General features: G+C 42.7%; 1 protein-coding gene and 1 pseudogene across 1 annotated transcript; one reads left to right on the top strand and one right to left on the bottom strand.

Moving 5' to 3' along the window:
* Positions 1-175: 175 nt before the first annotated feature.
* On the top strand, positions 176-18,095 carry LOC139454382 (ubiquitin-conjugating enzyme E2 Q2-like). Its single transcript, XM_071236047.1, has 9 exons — positions 176-482; positions 5,480-5,602; positions 6,036-6,178; positions 6,425-6,507; positions 6,757-6,833; positions 8,466-8,546; positions 13,031-13,124; positions 14,202-14,278; positions 15,512-18,095. The coding sequence occupies exons 1-9, from the start codon at positions 312-314 to the stop codon at positions 15,653-15,655; spliced, it is 993 nt and encodes a 330-aa protein (XP_071092148.1). The 5' UTR covers positions 176-311; the 3' UTR covers positions 15,656-18,095.
* A 4,581-nt stretch (positions 18,096-22,676) lies between these two features.
* Positions 22,677-25,619, bottom strand: LOC139453814 (uncharacterized; annotated as a pseudogene).
* Between the last annotated feature and the right edge of the window lie 773 nt (positions 25,620-26,392).

The raw sequence follows: 26,392 nt of genomic DNA, 5'->3' as shown, positions 1-26,392 counted from the left end.
ACAAATGCTGATAACGCTGAAATTATCATATTGTATCGTTTCTCTTCATATGCAAAATATATATCGTTTCTAAAATAAATGCTAAATATTAAAACGCATGTACAATAACTGAGACGTACTTTAGTCGAGCGGTAATATTATGTTGCATACCGTAAGCGATCTTGAGTATTTCCAAGTAATGTTGCAAGAATACCCAAAAGTTAAATTTAGAAACAGAAAGTGAGAAACTTCCTCATCAGATTCATTGTCGGACTGGAGTAGTAGTAATTGCATATACGTTGACGTTTACGTGTTGTTTTCATACCGTTATAATGGATCTTGATGCATTAAGCAAAGAGGTTAAAGATTGGAAAACCGCAAGCAAGACGCATCTGGATCTGGTTGATGTTGACAATACGTTGAGGAGACTCAATTTTCAAGTTCAGAATACGGATACAAGATTTTATATTGATGTCACAATTGATGACAATAAGACGAAATGGGTAATTACATATCTACTGAAAGGTTTATATAATGTTTGTCAACATTGATTTGCTAAATCCCTCTAATCAGATTAGAGTCATAATATTATTCTTTAGGCCCTGATTTATATCACAGTTCGATGTAGTAATGAACAACTATTGCTTTCAATGATTTGAATGTCAGTCCAGTTTCAGATTATCATTGCTGGTTAACCTATATATCCAGATCTGAGTATCAAAATCATGATCACAATCATTATTATAGTTGTTGGCATGATAGGATCATTGACATCTCAGGTACCACAGAAGTGTACAGGGGTACTGTTCTGTATACACAATGCAGTATTGTTTGTTAGTTGTTACCGCCACACTCAGCAATATTCCAGCTATATGACGGAGGTCTGTAAATAATCGAGTCTGAACCAGACAATCCAGTGATTGACATCATGAGCAGAGATCCACGCATTTGGGATACGATGACATGGATCAACCAAGTCAGCGAGCCGGACCACATAAAGCAGTAATGTACCCTAGCTTGACAGTTCGAGTCCAGCAGAATCGGGCATGTTTTTAACTCAGTGTCAGCTGCAGTATGTAGCAAGTCCGTTGTTCATGTTGTTCCCCCTACAAGAAATACTGTTTTATTTTAAAGGAAACAACACTCCAACTTTGAAAGTATTGAAATATGGATCAGCTTTTTCGTCGCGGATTCAAAGTTTGCCTGTTATGAACTGTAATCTCGACTGGTTTGACTAGTGTTTAGCATGATTCTGGCTGCGCTGCATGAAGCAACATCTATCCTATAGGATCCTTGTTGCCTTTTTGGAGGTTTGTCATACTTGTTTGATCATACACAGCATGGCTCAATCGGACAGTGATGTTAGATCACAGGTTGATCAGGTTGTGGATTTCATCCATCAGCTTGATCCCTTAGTCCGTACTAGCATACTCACCCGTCTAGCAGATGACGCTAATCCACATCCACCTCAGACCACTTATGTAGCTGATGTTTGGTCTGGAGATACGTTGTTACCATTTAAATTGTATTTTATGATCTGCCAGGCATTGTTTTATATGCAGAAATATAGATTACTGCGTGTATTTTCTCGTAATCTAAGCCAGATATAGCAATCAGCTGTACACACATTTTCTACCAATCTACCAGCACTTCGGTTAAAAAAATACCTAATAATATAACTTCAAGGAATGTTCACGTTGTTGGAACAACTGATTGCTATTGCTGGAAATGTTTTACGTAAGGAACAGTTTGATCAGTCACCACTGAGGCCTCCCATGTTCTTGCTACAGCATGTGAATGAAAAGAAAGTTTGAATATCGTAATTAGAATCAACAAAAGTTAAATGTATAATCATGATGATATAATACAGTTACCCAATCTCATTAAAATCAGATCTTAGTTCTTGCTATCGCTAAACAAAGATCTGAGGACATCCCATTAGGGGTCAGAACGACCTTTCATCCAACCAATCAGAGCGTCGCTTACCAGATCATGAAAGTGACAGTCGGAATGTGTTTTCTAATCATGCAACCACGATATATTTCGGTATTCCAAACAACAGCTACAGTTTTAAGATTATCCATACAATCTGTGCCATCTATAAGCTATTCTAGAATGTTCTTCTTATCTGTTTTAACATTTTTAATCGAGAATCCGTCAAAATATGTTTCGAAGCATAGTCGCAAGTTTTAAACTAGTGTCATAAAGCTTGAGAAAGCTGCCTTCTGATTGGCCAATGTCGATTTCTTGTCAGTCATTTCATTGGTCGGTCAAAATTCGCGAAAGGTCTTTGTTTAGTGGTAGCGAAAACTAAGATATGATTTTAATGAGATTGGGCAGTTACCTTGTTCGAGGAATGTTTTGTCAATATACGCAAAAATGAACAATATCCCATACATCTGAAGCTGTACAAAGAAACTTGTTTCGATGTCACATGTTTTTGTAACAATCTAATAGTTTAGAATATACATATACAGCATAATTGGGATATTTTAAACTGTGTTCTTGTCTCAACTGATCACGTAAGTTTGTTTCAGGTGTCATTTACATAAGTGTCATGTCTCATTGGTCAGCTGTGAGAGCACATGTAACAACTATGTTCATGATGTCCATGGTTCTTTAAGATAATCTATTGAGTTAGATAACAATGAGAAATCAAACAACATGTTATCCTTTGAACAAAGTATGTTGTTTTTACAAACTCAACTGACAGTTATTCTTTTGCTGTGCTGCCATGTTCATATTACATAATGTGGGAGGAAAGCCCGAAGTGATGCAGGTCTCAGATGTTTACCACTTCGTGAAACCCACAAGCACGGGTATGGTGCTTACAAACCTAGAAACATAATCGGGGCGAACTGAGATTCAAACCCACAATCATAGGTTTCTAGCGTGCCCAAGGGACGCAACTCTGCACAGCGAATCGCAGCACCTTAGACGACTGGGCCACCCGTGCCCCCCTGCAATTATTGAATTGACCAGAATTTGGCATAGAGGAGATCTGCATAGAAACCTGTTTGGTACACTACCAAAATAGACTTGTCCTGACCTCAGTGCCAGGCAAGAGTATATTTCTGTTCTCCAATTTTGGTTAGGGTTCATCTGTGTATACAGAAAGGTACCTGGGGTTCTGAAGTACCTGTGACACAACAACCCCAGCAGAGATTATGTACCAATCTTACATACAAATGGTTTCGCAGCATGCTGTATATCCATGCTATGAGCACCTTCATGACATTATACTTAAAACATGCTTAGATACTGTATTGTGGGAGAGGTTTATTCTCTTCCTGTGTGTTTAACATGAGTAAGATGTTCCCGGAGATTGTGATGAGCAGTGAGTTAGCCAGAAACAAAAAACTCTTAAGATAATTCTAGAACATTGTCATTATTTTATCAGTTCACAATTTTTTTTAGGACCCTCTCATCTATTATGTTTATTATACCAAAAATGAATTGGTCATTTCTGCATGGATTGGAATTGATTTGTGTGGAAAGAATGTGGTACTGCAGAAATTTGGTGAAAAGATTGAAAAATCGCAAAAACAGAAACATGTTAGATCCTGGCACCGAAATACACCAACATGACATGCACATGCAAAATCACGTGTTGGGCTATAAAAACGGTTTTCATTTGGATGCCTTAACAATTTTACAGAAAGTTAACAGAAAGTTAACAGAAAACATGCCACAACTGATGGAAGCCCAACGCAACAATGCCATTGGACGACTGCATACATGAGAATCATGTTCAGCTGTATCCAGATTTTGCACATAGCACCAAGCACCATTACAAGACTATGGAGCCGTTATCTGACATAAGGGACAACACGTGACCTTCCCACATCTGGTCGACCACGTATCACTTCTTGAGCACAGGACAGATTCATACGGCAATGTCACTTATGTGAAAGAACCACCACAGCCACCTTAGCAATTGCAGCAGTACCAGAATTGCTTAGGATATCAGCCCAGACAGTGAGGAACCATTTACACACTAAAGGTATTCGCGCTAGAATACCAATTTGAGGTGTCATTGAATGACCTGCATCATTGGCTGCGATATCAATGGTGTCAAGGTCACAGAGTATGACCACTGGCAATGGAGACAAGTTTTGTTGGTGACGAGTCCCATTTTATGCTTCACTGTGCAGATGATAGACATCTTGTTCATAGGCATCACTGGGAACGTTATCCACGAAACTGCATACAGAAAGTGGATAGATTTGGTGGTGGCAGTGTGATGATGTGGGCAGCCATCTCCTACACTGGTAGAACATACTTGGTGCAAGTTCTGGGGAATTTAACTGCACAACTTTACACAGATGAGATTCTTCGGCCACACGTCTTTCCCATTATGCGAACGTCATTTTCCAAAAAGACAACACCAACCTCACAGGGCAAGACTGACAACATCGATTTTGAGGAATCTCAACATCCAGGTCCTGCCACCAGGTCCTGCCATGGCCATCCAGGTCTCGAACATTTATGGGATACACTGGATCAACGACTGAGAGCACGTCAGCAACAGCCACAGAACATCCGTCAGTTGAATGGGTGAACAAATACCCAGGCAACAATTCAGGATCAGATTGCTCCCATGCCCGTCAGTTTTGGACTCTAATGGTGGCCAATAGATATTGAGAACAGATGACATTTTACATATGGAACCTGGTTCAATGACAATAAAGTGTGCCAATTTTGAACAATCAATTACCATGTGTTGATTATTTATGTGATATGTAAAATATACTTCTAAAATCACTTTTGCATTTTATACTTTTTCAGAGTATATATATATATTAGTAACTCTGTGTTTATTATCCAGATCTGAAATGATAATAAAGCTAAATATGAACTATTAATTAACCATCAATTCTAAGAAATTTGTATTCTCGATACGATATCAAGATGAAATATTTCCAATATACAATGACATCCCTACTATGTCCTCCATCAGCTGTGAAAACATGCCACTTTTGTCTGTGTGACACATGTCTTTTTATAGTCTGGTAATGAGAATGAAATGTGATCGTGTATAACTCACTGAAGTCAAATGAGGCCTACTCCCAGCATGAACTATGTTACACGTGAAGATCTTTAGCAATCCATGATTGTCGTAATAAGCGACTATCGGGATCGGGTGGTCAGGCTTGCTGACTTGGTTGATGCATCTCATCGTATCCCAATTGCGTTGATGCATTGAGAACTGGTTCAAAGTTATATCCCTCAAATGCTACTAGTCAATAAAGACTACCATCTTTGGATTTTGGCTTGTCCTCAGCATAATTTAGTAGTCTGGGTCTAGCACACTTGTGTGAATTTGGAAGGCCACACATGGGATAGTTCTTTTCAGTGGTCAGATTTGAAGACATATTTCCACATCAATAGTCATGACACATGACCATGAACCTTATTAACAGTGAAGTAGCCAATTGGTTCACACACTGAGAAGTTTTTCATAAATGATTACAACTGTGGCTTTATGGTTATGTTTCAGCATGTGTGGAGTGACAGCGACTCAGTCCTGTTGAAGCTGCAGCCAAGTATAGAGGATGTGACAAGTGGTAAAGCGATGTCATTGACTGATATTCTGACCAGCTGTTCTAAAGACTTGGAACAGGTAAGCTGGACTCGGCTTCAGAGTCTGGCCTTTCACTATGATGTGATACACATTCAGTTCTAACAGCTAATCACAATATGTGGCAATACGAAATTACAGGATCGGGTGGTCAGACTCGCTGACTTGGTTGATGCATGTCATCGATCACAATTGCGTGGATTGATGCTCATGATATTAATCACTAGATTGTCTGGCCCAGACTGGATTATTTACAGACCGCCGTCATATAGCTGGAATATTGCTAAGTGCGGCATTAAACAACAAACCAACCAACCATTTACAGACCGCCGTCATATAGCTGGAATATTGCTGAATGCTGCGTTAAACAACAAACAAAACTGTACCGTGATATCCCTTGTTTGGTGCCTCGCAATAATCAAGTTATCATTGTGAAACATGCCTGACTTACAAGTTGTGTACCCATTAATACCAGGCTAAGGAAGACAAAGACATTGAGGAGGAGGAGGTAGAAGGAGAGGATGAAGATGATGATGAAAACGATGATTACTACATTGAGTCTGAAGAGTTCCTGGATGACATTCAGGCTACCATCAGCACTGGTCATGAGGAGGGCAGGTGGGTGGAGCACATCCTGGTCCATGAAGGGATCACTCGGTGATCTAGTGGACTGAGCATCTGCCCAAGAGCGGAAGGTCGTGGGTTCAATCCCCGCCCGCGTCAAACCTTAAGTTGTAAAACATGTACTTGTTGTTACCCTGCCTGGCACCTATTATTAAGGCTGTAAAACAAGGACTGGTCTGCTTGGAGTCAGTATACTGTCTGAGTGATTTATTCATGTTAAATTCTTTGGATTTCTTTCAGTGATGTGGAATTGGAAGATGGACCTGGATTCTTTGGTCCAATGAACACAGCTACAAGCACTGCCATACAAAGACTTAAGAGAGGTAGGCCTTGCACACTCAAAAATTGTATGGTTGAAGCTGAAAACCGTTAAAAATGGAAATAACATAAAAATGTGGCAAAAATGAACCTGTGTCAGTGTGAAATAGTTCATCATATCCAGGGTAAAGACCATTTAAGAGCCACACTTGGCAACTTATTACGTATTCATTAAATATTATTATCAAAAGTGAGTCCAGTGGATGCAGATTCACAGAAAGAAACGTCTGTCAATCATTCATTATTTGTTTCAGATTTAAAGAATATTCTCAAAGTTGGTCCTCAGTATGGCATTGTGGCAAAACCGAGGGGAGACAACCTATTTTTGTGGGTGAGCTGAACAGTAATTTACATCTGTTATGCAAGTGCCACTAAGAGCATGATTGTTTAGAGGAGGCGGTGAGGGACTCTTCTTATTTTGTTTATTTTTAATAAATTTGGATGGTTGGCCATTTTGGCAGCGATTGGAGATAGAGAAACATGTGGCTGGGCTGTGGCTTGAGCTTGTGGAAGTGATTGAAAAATGTTGAAGTTTGGATGATTAGCATAATGCTTGGAGATTGAAGAAGGCTTGGATGATGAGACGTGAATGGATATTGCAGAAGAGGTGGATGGTTGGTAAGTCTTAGAGGTGGAGGTAGGGGTGGAGACTTGCTAGTTGTTTTATTTGTAGGAAGGAGTGGATGGTTGGTTGAAGATGGAGGTAAAGACTTGCTAGTTGTTTTAGATGGACGAAGGAGTGGATGGTTGATTGAAGACAGAGGGAGGCTTGTAGACTTGCTAGTTATTTTAGATGGAGGTTGGAGTGGATGGTTGATTGAAGATGGAGGTAGGGGTGGAGACTTGTCAGTTGTTTTATATAGAGGAAGGAGCGGATGGTTGATTGAAGATGGAGGTAAAGACTTGCTATTTGTTTTAGATGGACGAAGGAGTGGATGGTTGATTGAAGACAGAGGGAGGCTTGTAGACTTGCTAGTTATTTTAGATGAAGGTTGGAGTGGATGGTTGATTGAAGATGGAGGTAGGGGTGGAGACTTGTCAGTTGTTTTATATAGAGGAAGGAGCGGATGGTTGATTGAAGATGGAGGTAGGGGTGGAGACTTGTCAGTTGTTTTATAAAGAGGAAGGAGTGGATGGTTGGTAATGAAGATGGAGGTAGGGGTGGAGACTTGTCAGTTGTTTTATATAGAGGAAGGAGCGGATGGTTGATTGAAGATGGTGGTAGGGGTGGAGACTTGCTAGTTGTTTTATATAGAGGAAGGAGTGGACGGTTGGTAATGAAGATGGAGGTAGGGGTGGAGACTTGCTAGTTGTTTTATATAGAGGAAGGAGTGGATGGTTGATTGAAGATGGAGGTAGGGGTGGAGACTTGCTAGTTGTTTTATATAGAGGAAGGAGTGGATGGTTGATTGAAGATGGTGGTAGGGGTGGAGACTTGTCAGTTGTTTTATATAGAGGAAGGAGCGGATGGTTGATTGAAGATGGAGGTAGGGGTGGAGACTTGTCAGTTGTTTTATATAGAGGAAGGAGTGGATGGTTGGTAATGTAGATGGTGGTAGGGGTGGAAACTTGCTAGTTGTTTTAGATGGAGGAAGGAGTGGATGATTGATTGAAGATGGAGGTAGGGGTGGAGACTTGTCAGTTGTTTTAGGTGGAGGAAGGAGTGGATGGTTGGTAATGAAGATGGAGGTAGGGGTGGAGACTTGTCAGTTGTTTTAGGTGGAGGAAGGAGTGGATGGTTGGTAATGAAGATGGAGGTAGGGGTGGAGACTTGTCAGTTGTTTTATATAGAGGAAGGAGTGGATGGTTGGTAATGAAGATGGAGGTAGGGGTGGAGACTTGTCAGTTGTTTTATAAAGAGGAAGGAGTGGATGGTTGGTAATGAAGATGGTGGTAGGGGTGGAGACTTGTCAGTTGTTTTATATAGAGGAAGGGATGAAGGAGTGATGTTTCATTGTTCCAGGATGTGCAGCTGACTGATGTTCCGACTGACAGTCGGCTCGGCAAGGACCTGCAGCAGTACTCAACAAAGTACAAGCAGGAGGTAGGTGATGTTTGTCACCAACTGGAGATGAGAGACTGTTCTACAGCAAAGACTCAACTTTTAACCTATCCTGCATTACTCCTTAATGCATCTACTGCTTGTTCTTGACTGTGAGACAGAGCTGTGTGAGGTCTTGCTGAAGAAGAGGTTGTTTCACCTAGCTGAGAGCCCAGCCCTAGCGACCACGTGACCATGGATTCGATGACGTCACGGGCAGCATGTTACTGCTGTCAACCCACAGAAGGAAGACCTGTGTTGAACGCTCTCCAGTTTTTCATTGGTCCTTTGTGTATTGATATCTCTAGTGAATTGTCTTGTGACTATATTGTGCCTATGGTTTGTGTTTTCATATCTTTCATATGATTTATGCCATAGCATAACAATTTTACACCTGGTGATGATTTTCACCATGGTAATCTCAGGTGTATGGTTGTTTCAAGTAGCCATCTTGAATATTGTTTTGCATTGTGTGCGTAAACTTGTTTTACCTTAACCCACATGGCTTGGAAAAAAGATTATGACATAGATAGTGGGGCAGGGATGCATGTGGTTACACTCTGTTTCATTGCAGATAACATGCCATCTTGCAAACGGTGTCGCCATAATCAATCTGGGAGGGATCCTCATCCCTTGTGCCTAATTTGCACGTCCCTGTGCTCCCAGACTGCAATATGTAAAGACTGTCTCCCACTTTCCCCCACAGCTTTTGGCAAAATCTGCATGTTTCTGTATATCGGGCCTGTAAACTACGTGTGAGAATGTTGGTCGTTTCTGAACCTGCCTCACCCCTGTCAGCCTGCCGCGCTACGTCCATTTCCACTATGATGACGCCCGGCACCAATGGACTCATATATGCCTCTCCTCAGCCATACCAGTCAGTACCTACAACTGCTGTAGCAGTCCCTGCCAAGATACCCGCCTCCTGCCACTTCGGCCACGGTTTCGGCTCCAGCGTCTCTCCTGGAGACCTTGTCTGCGTCTATACAAGCACCTCTCAAGCCGCCTCCCAAGGCGTCTCTCACAGCGTCTCTACAAGCGGGCCCCACATACCCCACTCCTAGCATCTCTACAGGAAAGCCCCGCATACCCCACTCCTAGCATCTCTACAGGCAGGCCCCGCATACCCCACTCCTAGCATCTCTACAGGCGGGCCCCACATACCCCTCTCCTAGCGTCTCTACAGGCAAGCCCCGCATACCCCACTCCTAGCATCTCTACAGGCAGGCCCCGCATACCCCACTCCTAGCATCTCTACAAGCGGGCCCCACATACCCCACTCCTAGCATCTCTACAGGCAAGCCCCGCATACCCCACTCCTAGCATCTCTACAGGCAAGCCCCGCATACCCCGCTCCTAGCATCTCTACAGGCAAGCCCCGCATACCCCGCTCCTAGCATCTCTACAGGCAGGCCCCGCATACCCCACTCCTAGCATCTCTACAGGCAAGCCCCGCATACCCCACTCCTAGCATCTCTACAGGCAAGCCCCACATACCCCACTCCTAGCATCTCTACAAGTGGGCCCCACATACCCCACTCCTAGCATCTCTACCGGCGGGCCCCACATACCCCACTCCTAGCATCTCTACAAGTGGGCCCCACATACCCCACTCCTAGCATCCTTACAGGCAAACCCCGCATACCCCACTCCTAGCATCTCTACGGGCAAGCCCCACATACCCCACTCCTAGCATCTCTACAAGCGGGGCCCCACATACCCCACTCCTAGCATCTCTACAGGCAAGCCCCGCATACCCCACTCCTAGCATCTCTACAGGCGGGCCCCACATACCCCACTCCTAGCATCTCTACAGGCAAGCCCCGCATACCCCTCTCCTAGTGTCTCTACAGGGGCCCCCGCCAACGCCCCACCTAGTGCCTTTAAAGGCATTTCTACAGGCACCCTCACACACGCCTCACCTAGCACCTTTAAAGGCGTTTCTACAGGCACCCTCACACACGTCTAACCTGGACATCTGTGGTGTCTCTACAGCTCGGTCCACTATATCCCAGGACCCCACTTCACCTGGCACTTCTTCACAGAGCCAATTCAGCAGTCTAGTGGCTATAGGACTGACTCGTTGGAAGGCTCCTTCATTCCAGCTTACAATGTTCGGTGTCCAACGTCGACTCCTTGCCGACCAGCTGGAGGCCGTGGCTCCTTCCCTGGGGTCGGGCGTGGACAAGGAGGACACTATATGGTCGAACCCTACCTCCATTCAGGCCCACGTTCTTGATGAGGACATCCATTGCATGACGGACTCCAACCACTACACTACTATGTGCACCCCAACAACAAGCTCACGTACATTGAAACTGAACTCAAGCGCTTTCTCAAGCATCTCTCGGTCATGGCTTCCGCCTCCGGGGCTATACTCCAGAACCTGTCTGTGGACAATCCTAACCCTCTAGACCACCTCACCACCGTCTTTTCCTACCTACAGCAACAGGTGGAACACTTGCTCAAGCATATGATGGGTGTGCTGATGGAAATTACGACCATTCGCTGCCTCGCCTACTTGTCTCTCTCAGACTGGGATCCGCAGTCAAAGAGAGGCCTATGCCGTCGGCCCTGGTCGTCTCCCTCACTCTTCAACGGGCACGTGTCAAGGACCCACACTCGGGTTTCCCTCTTCGCAGGGACCTGCCCTCAAGGCTCTGGCATGTCTCTCATTCCGCCTCTTTCAAGTCATCCAGGTCAGGCACATTAGCAAAGGAGGAACACTCTTCAGTCACATGTCCGGAACTTCTTTTCCCTTTTTGGGGCAAGAACCGTGGTGAAGGAAAGTCTTCCGGATCTTACCAGCCCCGTCGAGACTGCTCGAAGGGAGGGAGTGGTGATGGCAAGGCATGGAAGTGAATCAGGAGTCACGAGCGACTTGGACCTCCCACCCCCAGTCGTTCTACTGATCGAGACCCCAGTAGGTGGGAGGCTAGGGCAATTCTGGCGGAATTTGGAAATCCTGGGGCCCCATATATCACCAACACACTGCACCTAGGGTACAGACTCACTTTGAGAGACGACCACTTCCAACATTGTCACCCATAGCAGACACCTACCCCCCTACTCAAAGGCAACTCCTCCGCTCAAACATTGACACGCTGCTTGCCAATGAGCCCATAGTGATAGTGCACTCCCCAGCCATAACACCCGGCTTCTGTTCACCAATATTCCTTGTCCCCAAGAAGGACTCGGACCAATACCGAATGATCCACAGTCTCTACACCTTCAACAAGCACTAGCTGGCTTGTCCACTGTACTTCCGGATGGCCACACTCAGGCTCCTCCAGGATACAGGCTCATGACTCTCTCATCCGCCTGTACATCCAAAACGCGTACCTCCATGTACCAATACATCCCGATGGCAGGAAATTCCTCCGCTTCCACTCCGAGTCCACTATCAATGGGCGGTGCTCCCATTTCGAATTTCCTCGACCCTGTGGCTATTTACACGCATCACCAAGCCAATAGCCTCTTCTCCACATGAGGGGTTTCCAATTCAAGGCGTACATAGCCTCCTGCACCACCAGAACACAGCCACGCTCCTTTGTCACAGGGGCTTCAAGCAACAATTCTCCTCCACCTGGGATGGTTGATCAATTTTCGGAAATCTGAACTCCTAGTTCCATCTCCTATTCATCGGAGGCCTCTTTCAATCAGACCAAGACCTCCTCTCATCGAATCCAAGGATAGGGAGTGCACCTTGAGGGTCAAGTCACCTCAGGGCTGTTGTCCGCTGCTCCACAACCTTGAACTGGATGCGCTCATACTGGCTCTCTCTCACTGGAAGCAGACCCCCTGAAGCACACAGATCGCCATCTCAACGGACAATATCACCATCGTCTGCTGCCTCCGCAATCAAGGAACGACCCATTCCCACTCGTTACACTTCTTCAGCCTTGTCAACCAATTGGAGCTCCATTTCCAGATTCAACACATTCCGGGTTGTCGCAACATTCTGGCAGACGCCCCCTCCAGGCCGGACAAAGTCGCTCCCATGGCGTGGAAGCTCCACCCATCGCAGAGCTGCCTCCCAAGGATGACTTCAGATGTTCCAGTTTTTAGCAGTAATGTGCTGATCTCTGATGTCATCGATTCCGTGGAGCTGTGTGATGGAGCGCTCTGGTAGTTGAAACAACTTCTTCTTCAGCAAGACCTCACACTGCTCTATCTTCTCTGTCAAGAACAAGCAGTAAATGCATGAAGGAGTAATGCTATAAAAACATCTAGGATTTTACTAAATTCAGACATAACCGTTTCCAGTGAAATTAACCAAATAAGCACATTTAATTGTCTTTGTTATGTTTATAAGCTAACTTCTCGCTGTTGGGATTAAGAGGTATGGAAATACAAAAACAGGTTTAGTTGTTCATGAAGTCTGTCCCAGAAACTTCCTTCCACCATTTTACGTTTAGTGATTTTATTGCCATTAACACCCACTGACTGCATATGCATGGCATGAACTTATGGCCTCTCTGTGACAGCCCGTTGTGAAACTGGAGATGCAGTTTCCCCAGGACTACCCCTTCACCCCGCCATTCATCAGAGTCATCAGTCCACGGTTCAAGTTCCTGACAGGTAGGTAATCGCCATTCATCAGTTATCAGTCCACGGTTCATGTTTCTAACAGGTAGGTCCCCGCCATTCATCAGTCCAAGGTTTAAGTTCCTGACAGGTAGGTCCCCGCCATTCATCAGTCCAAGGTTTAAGTTCCTGACAGGTAGGTACCCGCCATTCATCAGTCATCAGTCCACGGTTCAAGTTCTTGACAGGTAGGTCCCCACCATTCATCAGTCATCGGTCCACGGTTCAAGTTCCTGACAGGTAGGTACTCGCCATTCATCAGTCCACGGTTCAAGTTCCTGACAGGTAGGTCCCCGCCATTCATCAGTCATCGGTCCACGGTTCAAGTTCCTGACAGGTAGGTACTCGCCATTCATCAGTCCACGGTTCAAGTTCCTGACAGGTAGGTACTCGCCATTCATCAGTCATCAGTCCACGGTTCAAGTTCCTGACAGGTAGGTCCCTGCCATTCATCGGAATCATCAGTCCACGGTTCACGGTCTATTACTGTAAATCTTGAAATTAAAGCGAGCCTGAATTAAATTTAAAAAATGAGAGTGGTCTTTGTTCACATCAATGAAACTTTGCATTTATGTCTCAAGAACAACTATCAACAATAAGACGGCTTCACTGCACACTTAGGATAGCGGAAATACCAACTCGAATATAAACACAAACACGGTTTATTTAGCAGTAGTTGTAACAAGTATATAACAATGTCATTCAAAGAATAGGAATGGGCATCCGTTGAGTTATCACTGCTGGGGTCAAGAGTTCTACTCACTCCGATCTTTGTAATACCAGTCAACAGAATAAACATTTAAACTGTGTGTTGTTTTCTAGGAAAAGACTGTTTATTGTTTTTACGGAAGTGCTCTACTCTGCGCTAATAAGCGGAGCTATTTTGTTAGATTGGATTAATTTAAGGTTGGATCGAGGTAAAGATGTGTATCATTCCACTGGGGATGGGGTGGGGAAAGTGGCATTGATATTGAGTCACATTTTTGGCTGGGGGTCAGCATTCATATTAATTTGAAGACACATTACTTTCAAGATTTACAGTATTACTGGCCATTTCTCTGTCTATTGCAGGTCACGTGACAATTGGAGGCAGCATTTGTATGGAGATGTTGACCAAGTCGGGCTGGGTGCCAGCTAATGACATTGAGGTGAGCCATCACTGTGCCTGTAGTTAACTTCTGTTGGCAGGCGACTGTGCTTGTCGTAAGAGGCGACTGTGCTTGTCGTAAGAGGCGACTGTGCTTGTCGTAAGAGGCGACTGTGCTTGTCGTAAGAGGTGACTGTGCTTGTCGTAAGAGGCGACTGTGCTTGTCATAAAAGGCAACTGTGCTTGTTGTAAGAGGCAACTGTGCTTGTCGTAAGAGGTGACTTTGCTTGTCATAAAAGGCGACTGTGCTTGTCGTGAGAGGTGACTGTGCTTGTCGTAGAAGCGACTGTGCTTGTCATAAAAGGCAACTGTGCTTGTCGTAAGAGGTGACTGTGCTTGTCGTAAGAGGCGACTTTGCTTGTCATAAAAGGCGATTGTGCTTGTCGTAAGAGGTGACTGTGCTTGTTGAAAGAGGATGGCCAGGCTTACTGACTTGCTTTATGCATGTCATCGTATCCCAATTGCAATTGCTCTTGATGTTAATCACTGGATTGTCTGGCCCAGACTTAATTATTTACCATCATATAGCTGGACTATTGCTGAGTACAGCATTAAAAATTGAACAGAACAGAACCCCTGTTGGCTTAGATATTTAACAGTGCTCTAGTTCATTTGTTTGTTTATTGTTTAACTCTATACTCAACAATATTGCAGCTATATGACAATATGTGAATAATCAAGTCTGGACCAGACAATCTAGTGATTGCATGAGCATCAATCTACATCGCGGCATGTGGCACGTGACTTTGTTCAAAATATGCCTCTGTTCACCCAGCACTGAATGGGTACCCGGTATGATGAGTGGCTGTTAACCTTCTAGCGCCTCACAGGCAGCTTGGGTTGTATACTCCCTAGGGAGCTGAGAATGATGGTTGAGAGCGCACTGATCCATTGACCAGGGTAATACCAGTGTAGCACTTTGAGCATGTCCCTGGGGTGTGGAATAATGTTAAAAGCAACGTTAAACCCAAATCACTCACTCACTCAAACAGACCTGGAACCCTTTCAACCAGGGAATCTTATCACAAGTTAGGGCGCAGGAATGTGTACGGTCATGGCACCAAGGTCACATGTTGAATAGGACCCAGTCCTAGGAATAATTTATTAATCAAATGCTGTATTTACTGGTGCATGAAAGCACTGATATATGTTGTCTAATCTTTTTTCATTTATGACTTTTTTAAAGGTAGAAAATAAGAACAATTGATAATATGATTCCTTACCATGGTTACAGAGCATCTTGGTCCAAGTGAGAGCAGAGATCATGTCTGACCCTAATGCCAGTCTCGACTCCACCAGACCAAACGATTCCTATACAGAACGTGAAGCCCGCGACGCCTTCAACCGAATGGTCAGCCGATACGGCTGGAACAAGTGAGTTGGTCATGTGACCTGGACAGACTTTCCGTGAGGCAGGAACCTTGGACATTATGTGGTGTGATGCAGGTCAAGATCATTTCATCAGTCTTCATGACAACTTCCTGCCGTGATGTGAATAAGCCAGGTGTTTTATCCATCTCTTTACAAACTTCAGCTTTCATTTTGTTACATCGGTTGTCTGTCCAGGCCTGTGGGAGATGTTAAACTGTGATATAGACAGGGAACAAGTTCATACCACTTCATATCATGTCTACTAAGGGTGTCATCGATTCACCCAAAATTTACACCCGACAATACAATGCAAGATACACCTAACCATATATCGAGTTCTGTATCGATTTTCAATGAGTAATGTTTTCAGTAACCAGGTCTAATCACTATTCAGGCTAGCGTTGAATTACCGCCTCTCACAAAACAAAATTCTAAATCTGACTGCATGTAACAATCAGAGTACCGCGATACATATCGAGTCATGACCCAAGTATCGTGATAGATATCGATACACAAGGTAGGCGTATCTTGATACTTGTAATGCCTAAACATGTAGCCTGAAGACCCAGTATGACATCAGTAACATTGTACCATGATACATATCAAGTCATGACCCAAGTATCGTGATATGTATCGATACACAATGTAGATGTATCGTGATACTTGTAATGCCTACAACTGGAGCCTGAAGACCCAGTATGACATCAGTAACATTGTACCATGATACATATCGAGTCATGACCCAAGTATCGTGACATGTATCGATACACAATGTAGACGTATCGTGATACTAGTAATGCCTACAACTGGAGCCTGCAGACCCAGTATGACATCAGTCATGATAGTTTTCAAGGAGTTGCTATATCGGAACATACACTTAACCTTACCCATTGTGTCCGTTCAGAAGGTATGAATATTCATTCCAGGCTATGGATGTTCCTGCTGGGCGGGATGTTTTCTTGGCACATATGTCTCTCCTACTCAGTTTACAGATTCTGTGACCCCATGATAGTAACTGAAGGTTAATCACCTTCACAATAACCAAATAAATTATAACCATTTTTTATATGTAATACTTGTACATGACAAAAAGATAAAACCACCCCAGGTTTTATGACTCAATATCAAGACACACAACTGGGCTCACATTGAAAATGTCATAGTTATACAATATCAGTTGTCAAGCATCAATAACAGTCTTCTGAAGGACTAGACCCTTATTATCAACCATTTAATTATTAAATCTCTATTTACGGACCAGGACGTTTTGTGTCAACTTGCTGACCGGACAGTTATTATTGACCAATTAGGTATTATAAGTCAACTTACTGACCAGACAGTTATTATTGACCAATTAGGTATTATGTGTCAACTTACTGACCAGACAGTTATTATTGACCTATTAGGTATTATGTGACAACTTACTGACCTGATAGTTATTATGTCTCTATTTACGAACCAGACAGTTATTCTTGTTGGGTTAGATATTTTACCAGGTTGGACTATGGGATCAGAAATTTCTTTGATTAAGAACACAACCTCAAATAGGTTTGGCTTAAGAGATTTATTATTTCAGAAAAAGGGGGACTGATTTTACAGCTAAAATTTCAATAATGTTTGTATAATTTTCAAGTTAAAACAACTTTAAGTTGATACCACACAAAGTGTCATGATTAAAACTAACAAGCAGTAGGAAAGGGAATACCAGAAATGTTGTATGTGAGGGGTGCTCATATTTTTTCATATTCCAGCATGTGTCAAATAAATATAATATATGACTAGTCTCTGGGGCTGCATAAAGAAATAGTGTTTCTCAGCCCCAATTTTTATCAAAAGTAAGGAGTTAGGTACAATATTTGTTTTCCCACCATAATACCACGTTGATCCATAATTTGGCTTCAAAGCCCCTGCCCCCCATTACTTAATCTGTCTGTGTGGAGCATTGATTTCACACTTACAACACTTAGAAGGAAGCAGTATCTACATTCGTGTCATAGACGAGGCTCACACACATCCTGGTACCACAGTGGTATCCATCGGAGGAAGAACTGGGTACATGAAATAAATCTATTTCTGCTCTTGGACAATACAAGTGTTACACTTCTTGACATCAACAAATATAGGTTTGCTTTATGTATTTTTGTGACTAGTTTTACATTGTGTAAACAGGATAAAACATTTTTTTGCTTGATTTGTACTTGCACAATGTTAAAGATTACCTCCCTTGTTTAGAGTTACCTCCCTTGCTCTGAATGGCTCAATGTGGGTGTTTAGAAGTCTAAGTAAAAAGAATTCCATTATAGTGGATATTAGAAGTAATACATGATTATAACCATTACTGATTACACATTATTGATTATTTCTCCATTCTATTGTAATATTAAGTACCAGGACACATTTGCCACCATAGTTTCGTTCCAGAAGTGACATCAACGTTCTCATCTCTCCATCCTCATCTCTCCATCCTATCCAAGCAGAGACCATATATTAGTCTTTGGTCTCTGTTTTAGCAAGAATTTCCTCGCTAATGTGTGTTATTTGTCTGGACAACTTTTAGCCTTGTGCCAATTGAATTGGGTTCAGAACATAGCTATGGTAACAAATAGATTCAGGGTATGTATCATGATAGAATGGAGATTATAGTACTGGATGTATTGTCTCAAAAGAGAAACCTTGTCTTTGGGTGTTCTCTCTGTTCATTTCAGTTAATGATTTAAACATGGATCGGGTGGTCAGCCTCGCTGACTTGGTTGATGCATGTCATCATATCCAAACTGCGTGAATCGATGCTCATGATGTCAATCACTGGATTATCTGGTCCAGACTTGATTATTGACCGCCATCATATAGCTGCGGTGTTAAATAACAAACAAACAAACAAAAAACAACTCAGAGAATGTATATTTATATTGAAAATAACTTTGATGTGTTGATATTTCATCTCATAAAGCCTGCCTTGTAAATAGCTACACACATGCAGTCAACTGTTCATGACTCACTCAGGCTGCTTGTATTTATTAGCACACTATGACATCATCAGTGTGAAGTTACCTATTGTCATCGGCTTTGTCTGTCAAAGTATGTCCATTCACCTGTTAAACAACCATCCTAAAAAGTGTTATGTTAGAATGAATAACCAAATAGAGAACCACTTTTCTATGGGAAAATGAGATTTAATGACTGCAGAAAGCCTTCCTGTTGGTTAACTTGACAATGTAGTGTCAGTAATATCCTCCATTCAATGAACAGTACATATATCCTTAGGCTTATACTACTGATTCATAACTATGCTGGTCGTAAGAGGCTAACGGGATCGGGTGGTCAGACTCGCTGACTTGGTTCATGCATGTCATGGTATCCCAATTGCGTTGATCGATGCTCATGATATCAATCACTGGATTGTCTGGACTCGATTATTTACAGACCACCATATAGCTGGAATATTGATGAGTGCCGCGTTAAACAACAAACCAACCAAACAATCTTATCCCTGACATAGCACCTAATGTCTCTCTCATTGAGTACTTTGTTTCGACTGTGGAGCGATGCTCATGATGTCAATCACTGTATTGTCTGGTCCTGACTTGATTATTTTCAGACCACTGTCATATAGCTGGAATATTGCTGAGTGAGACGTTAAACAACAAACAAGCAAACATAAAGATAAAATTTGTTAATCCCATTACCATGGTTTTCTGCAGTTTTCTCCAATAGAAAAGCTTTGAACTCTAGTTCAGAAGGCTTAAGCACAATTTATTCTTTTAAGGTCAGTGACTTTGAGTTTTTGAAATATGCCTCTGTTCACCCAGCATTGAATGGGTACCTGGTAGAATGAAATTGGAATGGTGACTGTTAACCTCACAGGTAGGTTGTGTTGTATACACCCCAGGGAGTTGAGAATGAAAAATCTTCTAGACTGGGGTAACAATGTATCACTTTGAGCAGGTTGTGGAGTTGATGCATTACCAATATATAAAATATGCACTACAACTACACTTTTTAATGTGGTTGTTTCCTACCTCATTTTAGCTTCTTTGTTCTAACATAACAAATATCCATTCCATGTGTTACTTTATCATCCCTTTGAAAGGGGCTTGTCCACAAATCCACGCTAACAATATCTGTATGTCCCTGGCAAACAAAATGAATAAAATCTCTTCGACCAAAGGTGGGGTGTACCTTTGGTCTGGAAGTTTGTTAAATGCAGTAAACTACGTTTATAACGAACACTATAACCAACTGACTGATATAACAAACTTATTTTTTAGTCCCGGACATGGGTTGAATATATATGTATATATATATGCTTATAATGACCTACGGTTATTACGAACTAAAATTAGTGGATCCTTTGAGTTTGTTATAAGGGTAGTTTACTGTATGTATTCTCTCTTGCAAGATCTGGAAATCCAGCCTATTGTTTCATACACAGTTTGTGATCATTTGTTACAGAATATTGTTGAACCAGGTTGACAGTCATTGTATACCAGGTAGCTGCTGTAAGTCTTACCAGTTTTATGCTTTTTGTTTGTCATTACTTGCTGAAGTGCTTTTTTAGGTCCAAATGAATTAATTATTAGAAGTTCAATCTCGCCTGATCAACTTCAGAATTCCTTCACTCTATTGAGATTTGTTTTGAGTCATAAATGACAACACTGTAAGGAGTAATTCAAATCTGTGTTGTAGTCATTGTGAAGTCAGTCAGAGATCAATATCCCTCCATGTACAGTCGGCAAGAAACTCTGTCATGTGAAGCTTGTCCGCTGGTGTATCTTTGTCTGCACTCGTAACTGTCAACAATCCGGCGTCCTTCATGCACCAGTGAACTTCCCAATAGGAAATCTGAAATTACGTCCTGAAGGGAAATATGATGAGAAGAATAATTATTTCCAGCTTTGCAAGAAGAAACTATTTGGATTTAAATCTAATTATTGATTTATTGCGGCCTAAATATGAAGTTTCAGTGAGAGATGAGAGATGAAATTGTCCATGGCAGCTGTGATTTATCAAAGGTTGTTCTACAAAGGGATCAGGAGTAGAATAGGTCTTCAGCTACCAATTCTTGCCGTAAAAGGCAAATATGCTTGTGGTAAGAGGCGACTAACAGGATCGGGTGGTCAGGCTCGCTGGCTTGGTTCATGCATGTCATCGTATCCCAATGGCGTGGATCGATGCGCATGATATCAATCACTGGATTGTCTTGACTCGATTATTTACAGACCGCCATATAGCTGGAATAATGCTGAGTGCCGCGTTAAACAACAAACCAACCAACCGACCAATCTTATCGCTGACATAGCACCTAATGTCTCTCATTGAGTACTTTGTTTGGACTGTTGTTAGCGTGGAGTCATTCGAATCAGGCTCAAAATGAAAACATGGCAAGGAATGGGTATTCAGCATAACAGAATGGAGATACCTGGATAACCAAAGAAGCACTGTCTAAAGAGCCTTCCTTGTACGTCCATATTGATTGAAGTCCCCTGCAGTCTATGTACACGGGCGATTTATTTATTTTCTTCATCGGTTACATGGCTTTGTAATGTATTACCTAATATAATTACATACATTGTAATAAAATACGTTTTTTACCAGTAAGTGTTGTCACATGTTTAGCCCCGTGGGGATTCCTGGTTTGAATTAGTCCCTAGCAACCTATGCTGGGCTTAAAGAGGCGACCAAGTGGATTGAGTGGTCCGACTCAGTGGCTTGATTGAAGACTGTCATCACACCACGACGGCGTGTGTCGTTCATCAAAATACCAATCAATCAATTATTTACAGGCTGCCGTCCTATAATAGCTGGGATATTGCTAAGAGCGGCATTAAACAATACACGCGCGCGCGCACGCACACGCACACACACGCACGCGCAGTTCTCATGGAGGGGGAAAGTGTTACCTGTAAGAAATTTTAATTTTGTACATAATTAAACTGCTTGTAAAACCATCAAGTCAAGGCTGTCGGGGCCTGATTGATTCAAGAAGTGTCTGGATATTTTTTATAGTGAGTGAGTATGGGTTTTCGCCGCTTTTCGCAATATTCCAGCAGCATCACGGCGGGGGACACCAGAAATAGACTTTACACATTGTACCCATGTCGGAAATCGAACCCGTGTCTTCGGGGTGACGATCGAACACTTGAACCACTAGGCTACCCGACCGACCCGACAATTTCTAGAAGGCTGGCTGTACCTATGTAACAGTGACAAGACGGCGATTCGAGGCCTTTTTCGACTTGACTTGTTTGTTATCTTCTTGCTAAGTGCCGGCTGGATACGTTGAAACACCTAAGTCCTGTCAGCTTCCAACACAGGTCTGGATTTAAAAACTGAGACATGCGTCTTTCTTGACATTCGACACAGACAATATTCTAAACATTCGTGAGTGCACTACCATTAATTCTAGGGCCTGTTACTTCTTGCTACTGCCACTCATTTGACTCATTGTATTGTGTTTTTATTGTAAGCCTAATAATGCATATAAATACAACTTAATGATTATTCATTGAGCTTGCGTGGTTATTTTAGTGATTTCACAACTGTGTTAGATACGTACCTAGGTCTGGGTTAATCTCTGCGTTTCAATTTGAAGATCAACTTGTAATAACACGCACGAACGAACGAACGAACGCGCACACATCCATCAAAGTATTCCCCATATACAGCAGTCAGTGTAACCAACCATTGCCAACTAAACAGCCTCATAATGAACCGAGGAAAGGAAAGACGGCGCCAGTGGTCAAGTGGACGGAACGTCTGGTCGGAATACGAAAAGGTTCGTGGTTCGATCCCCCAGCCATATCACATTAAAATACTTTAAAGCATGGTACTCGTTGTTACCCTGTCTAGGGCACGACAATATAGGGATAAAACAAAGTCTGGTCGGCTGGGAGTCAGTATATTGTGTCTGAGTGGAGTATCCTTGTTAAACTGCGGCATGGTATGTCAGTAGGCTAGCGTACACTAACATATACGCACATACGTACAACGTGGACACGCACACATTCGTGCATGCACGTCCCTATCCACTATTCAGTAAGAACATGCCGTGTTCCTGTAGAGTTACCAGAAGAACAGGGCGTCTTGAGAGGGCGACCTGCATCTCGTTCCATGTGTTCGATAGGGTTGAGGTCTGGTGACCGGGCTGGCAACTCCATACGGACATTGGTCTCCTGCTCTAAGTAGGCATCAATGGCCCTGGCACGATGAGGCCGTGCTTTATCGTCCATGAGCATGAAGTCCGATCAGATTGCATCAGCATACGGTCTCACGTCCTATCCAGAATGTCAGCCCTGAAGCGCACACCTGTCATCTTGGATATGACATCTTATACCTCCCCAAATCATGATTGAGTCCCACCACGGACCTATTTAACCAAGTCCGTGGTCCCGCCATAGCGGTCATGTTAGGCAACGTTGGAATCCTGAACGATCTGTAAAGTCTAGACAAGATCTCCATTCATCAGTGAAAAGTACTGGCGGTCTGTCCAACTGACGTGATCTTCAGTCTATTCCAAACGCCCCTGCCTGTGATGCCGGATCAGGGGGATGCGAATGCTTGTCCTCCATGACCAGAGACCAGCCCCATGGAGACGATTCCACACTGAGTAGAAACGTTAACGCCACTGGTGTTCCGCAGGTCATTTCTGAGTGTGGTGGCAGTTTGCAACGTGACAATGTGTTGACACAGTTGCAAGCATGCCTACGCATCTGGCTATTCGTCGCTCGTCAAACGACGTCTTGGACGCTGAGGGGGCATAAGTGCATTCAATTGTTGCAATCCTCAGTAGAAAATGTTGTGCTCTCTCAATGTTGTGTTGTCAACCCAGTACTCTGTTAATGGCAAGGGAAGATAATCGTGATCCTTTGTTGCAGTCAGTATATCTGCCTTGGGATAAATGTTCCTGAGAGCCAGATCCTGTCCTGTGTTTGCACAGAAGTTTAATACCAGGTTTCTAACATGGTCCTGATAGCCTGGGAGGTTTCGACACTGCATCGGTCGTGGATCAGACATTGATGGCTTTTGCTTAGTTGGGAGATCTTCAGCTCTGATGGGAGATCCTAAACAATCAAGTGGAGTAAAGTGAAAATGATATCTGTTAAATCATTGTTAAGGTCATATTGTGTCAAATGGTATACTGCAGTGAAAAACAGTTGTTAATTCATAGTCATACAATATAAACCAAAAGGAGCCAAGAGACTCTTCATTTCAAATACTGTAGTAATCTAGACTTCAGTCTTGCCAAGTATTATGGACTAGCATGGGCTGTATTTAAGAGATTTGTCTCATTGTGTGTGTGACAGACTAATTAAAACAGTCTTATTTTATAATATATGATTACCATCATGTGTACATCTAGGCTTGTGGAAGGTCTGTAAGTTTTCTGTGCAAGTGTTGTTGACTGTTAGTGCATCTGAACCTTCTGCGAAGGATTGTAGCACGAGCAGCACACAAGCTAGATGTTTGCAGGTTCCATGTGGCCCTTTCCCCGCAGGACATTCACAGTGTGAGTTGATCACCTCACCACTTCTTCTACTTATCCGAAGCTTGAAGTTGTAAGACACCTGTAGGATGAAAACTTGTCGTATAAAATATATGCATTGATATATATATCAAATCATACAATAGGATTATCACCCACACTTCATGCACATTTCATAAATAGTGGTCACTAAACTTCATATGCATTTCCACATTAATTATGAAAGTGAAGCAAATATCTGCGCATTTTATGTTGTATTCATTGGGATGAAAAGTCTGTAGTGACATCATTAATGATATGACTTTAAAAATATTGGATACATGGTTTTATTAAGTGGGTGACAAAAATTGTACTTGAGAAAACCAACCTTTTTCTTCATAGCTGCTTTGACAATGCCAGTGAAGTACAGATCATCCTGCGATATGTGAACGCTGCAGGCATCTATCCGCTTGGATTCAAACATCAACTTCCCTGTCTCCAATGCTTTGAGGTCTGACATGCACAGCCTGTCAACAGCTGCACGGTGGTTCAGATACACTTCTATTTGTCCTTCAGATAGCTTCGGAAGCAGATGTCTGTGTTCTGGTACCTACTGTCGAAAACCAGAACTTGGCCAGTCTGGGATGATCTGCATGGGCTTTGACACCAATTCTCCTCTAAAGTCATCATTTCTGTCATATGCCTCTAATCTGAAAAAAATAAATAATTTTTATTGATGATCTCCCAAGTACAAATTGAAATATTCTCTTGTTATTAGTAGTATTAATTAGTGTTACCGCTACTCTAAGTATAGGCCCTTCACGTTTTTATGATTGTTTCTGGAAAAAAATTTATGGGGAATAACCCGTACCTCCATTCGAAATTGATTAGAAAAGAATCCATTTGTTTGAACGAAGTCCCTTGACCCACCTTGGTCGAATGAATACTGATTTTGCGTAACCCAAAAGAGGAAGTGATGTAAACGACATATTTCACGCATATCACACCACACAATAGCCCTATCGCCATAATATAGAGTTACCCGCCCTTGAGTGGCTAATGACAGGTATTTTGTTTACCGAAATCAGCATCTATCAGTGATGTGTCATAAAAGTTGAAAAAGAAACAATGACACATTTAGGGCCCAATAGGTAAGTAATCGCGCGTATTCACGATCCATTATAAATTAACGAGGCGTACCGCGAGAGCATATCGTGAAATTTTCATTTAGATTGTAAAGTTTCTATAATTTAAGTTTAATAGCGGAGAATATTAGACGTTTAAAGTATGATACGTTTTCGATACAACTGATCAAAATGTGAATATTCACTGAAAAACTAGCCGATCGGACCATCAACAAAACAACATGATGAATGAACATGGGGATCGTCACTCACCTGTTTATCAAATATTTTCTACCCTTTGTATGTGCCCCTCTTCTATTAAGCTCTGTTTTTAACTTCTCTACTCTCCATTTGCCGTTACTAGACATGTTAGAGGCAAATAACATCAAGGATGCCTTACAGGTTTATAAAATTGCAACGGTTTGACAGCTAGCAGACGACGCGCACTCGTTGAACTTAGCACGGCCGGAAGTAGGGAAGGACTGATAGAGCGGTCACGCCACCTGGCGTCAAATCGGCCGACTCGCCCCATTGTTATGCCATCATCTGTTATGGACCCATTGTAAGGCATAACCGTTATAATCGGCCAATGCGATGTGTGTTCATGTCTAGGACCTGTTGTACGTGTTTAAAAGTGTAAGTGGAAACTAGGTTTTGTAGTCAGAGATGATACAGTATTCCAATACTGCCGAATTGTTTTCTTCACTGTGACGTCTATTGTACGCCATCTTACCTGTCGTAAGCTCGTAAGACTGGTGCGATTATGTCTTAATTTTGTCGTAAATTTGAGATAACGTACGATTGCTTCGAGAATAGCCTAACTTTGCTAAGCTCTTTTTCGGCACGACACCTTAACAACAATCTTAATGCTAAGACAGCCCGGTAAAAACGTTGCTAGGTTAACCTGGTGTTCATCACCCCGAACTTCCGGGTTCGAGACCCCTCATATATATATATATATATATATATTATAATGTGTGGAGCCCATAACAGGTGTCCCCCGGTCGTGATATGAATTTAATAACGCTAAAACAGCGTACAATCCTGTTGTGTTATCGATCTGTTCTCGTCTCGAAAAGAACGCACTCGAACAGTCCGCGGCAATACGCCGTTACAAATACTAATATCTCTCTCTATTTAAATTCATCAGCGGAGAGCT

The sequence above is a fragment of the Haliotis cracherodii genome, unplaced genomic scaffold (assembly GCF_022045235.1).
Source record: "Haliotis cracherodii isolate W230 unplaced genomic scaffold, xgHalCrac1.p SCAF_10, whole genome shotgun sequence".
NCBI lineage: Eukaryota > Metazoa > Mollusca > Gastropoda > Lepetellida > Haliotidae > Haliotis > Haliotis cracherodii.
This window is presented reverse-complemented; position numbering and strand designations above follow the sequence as displayed.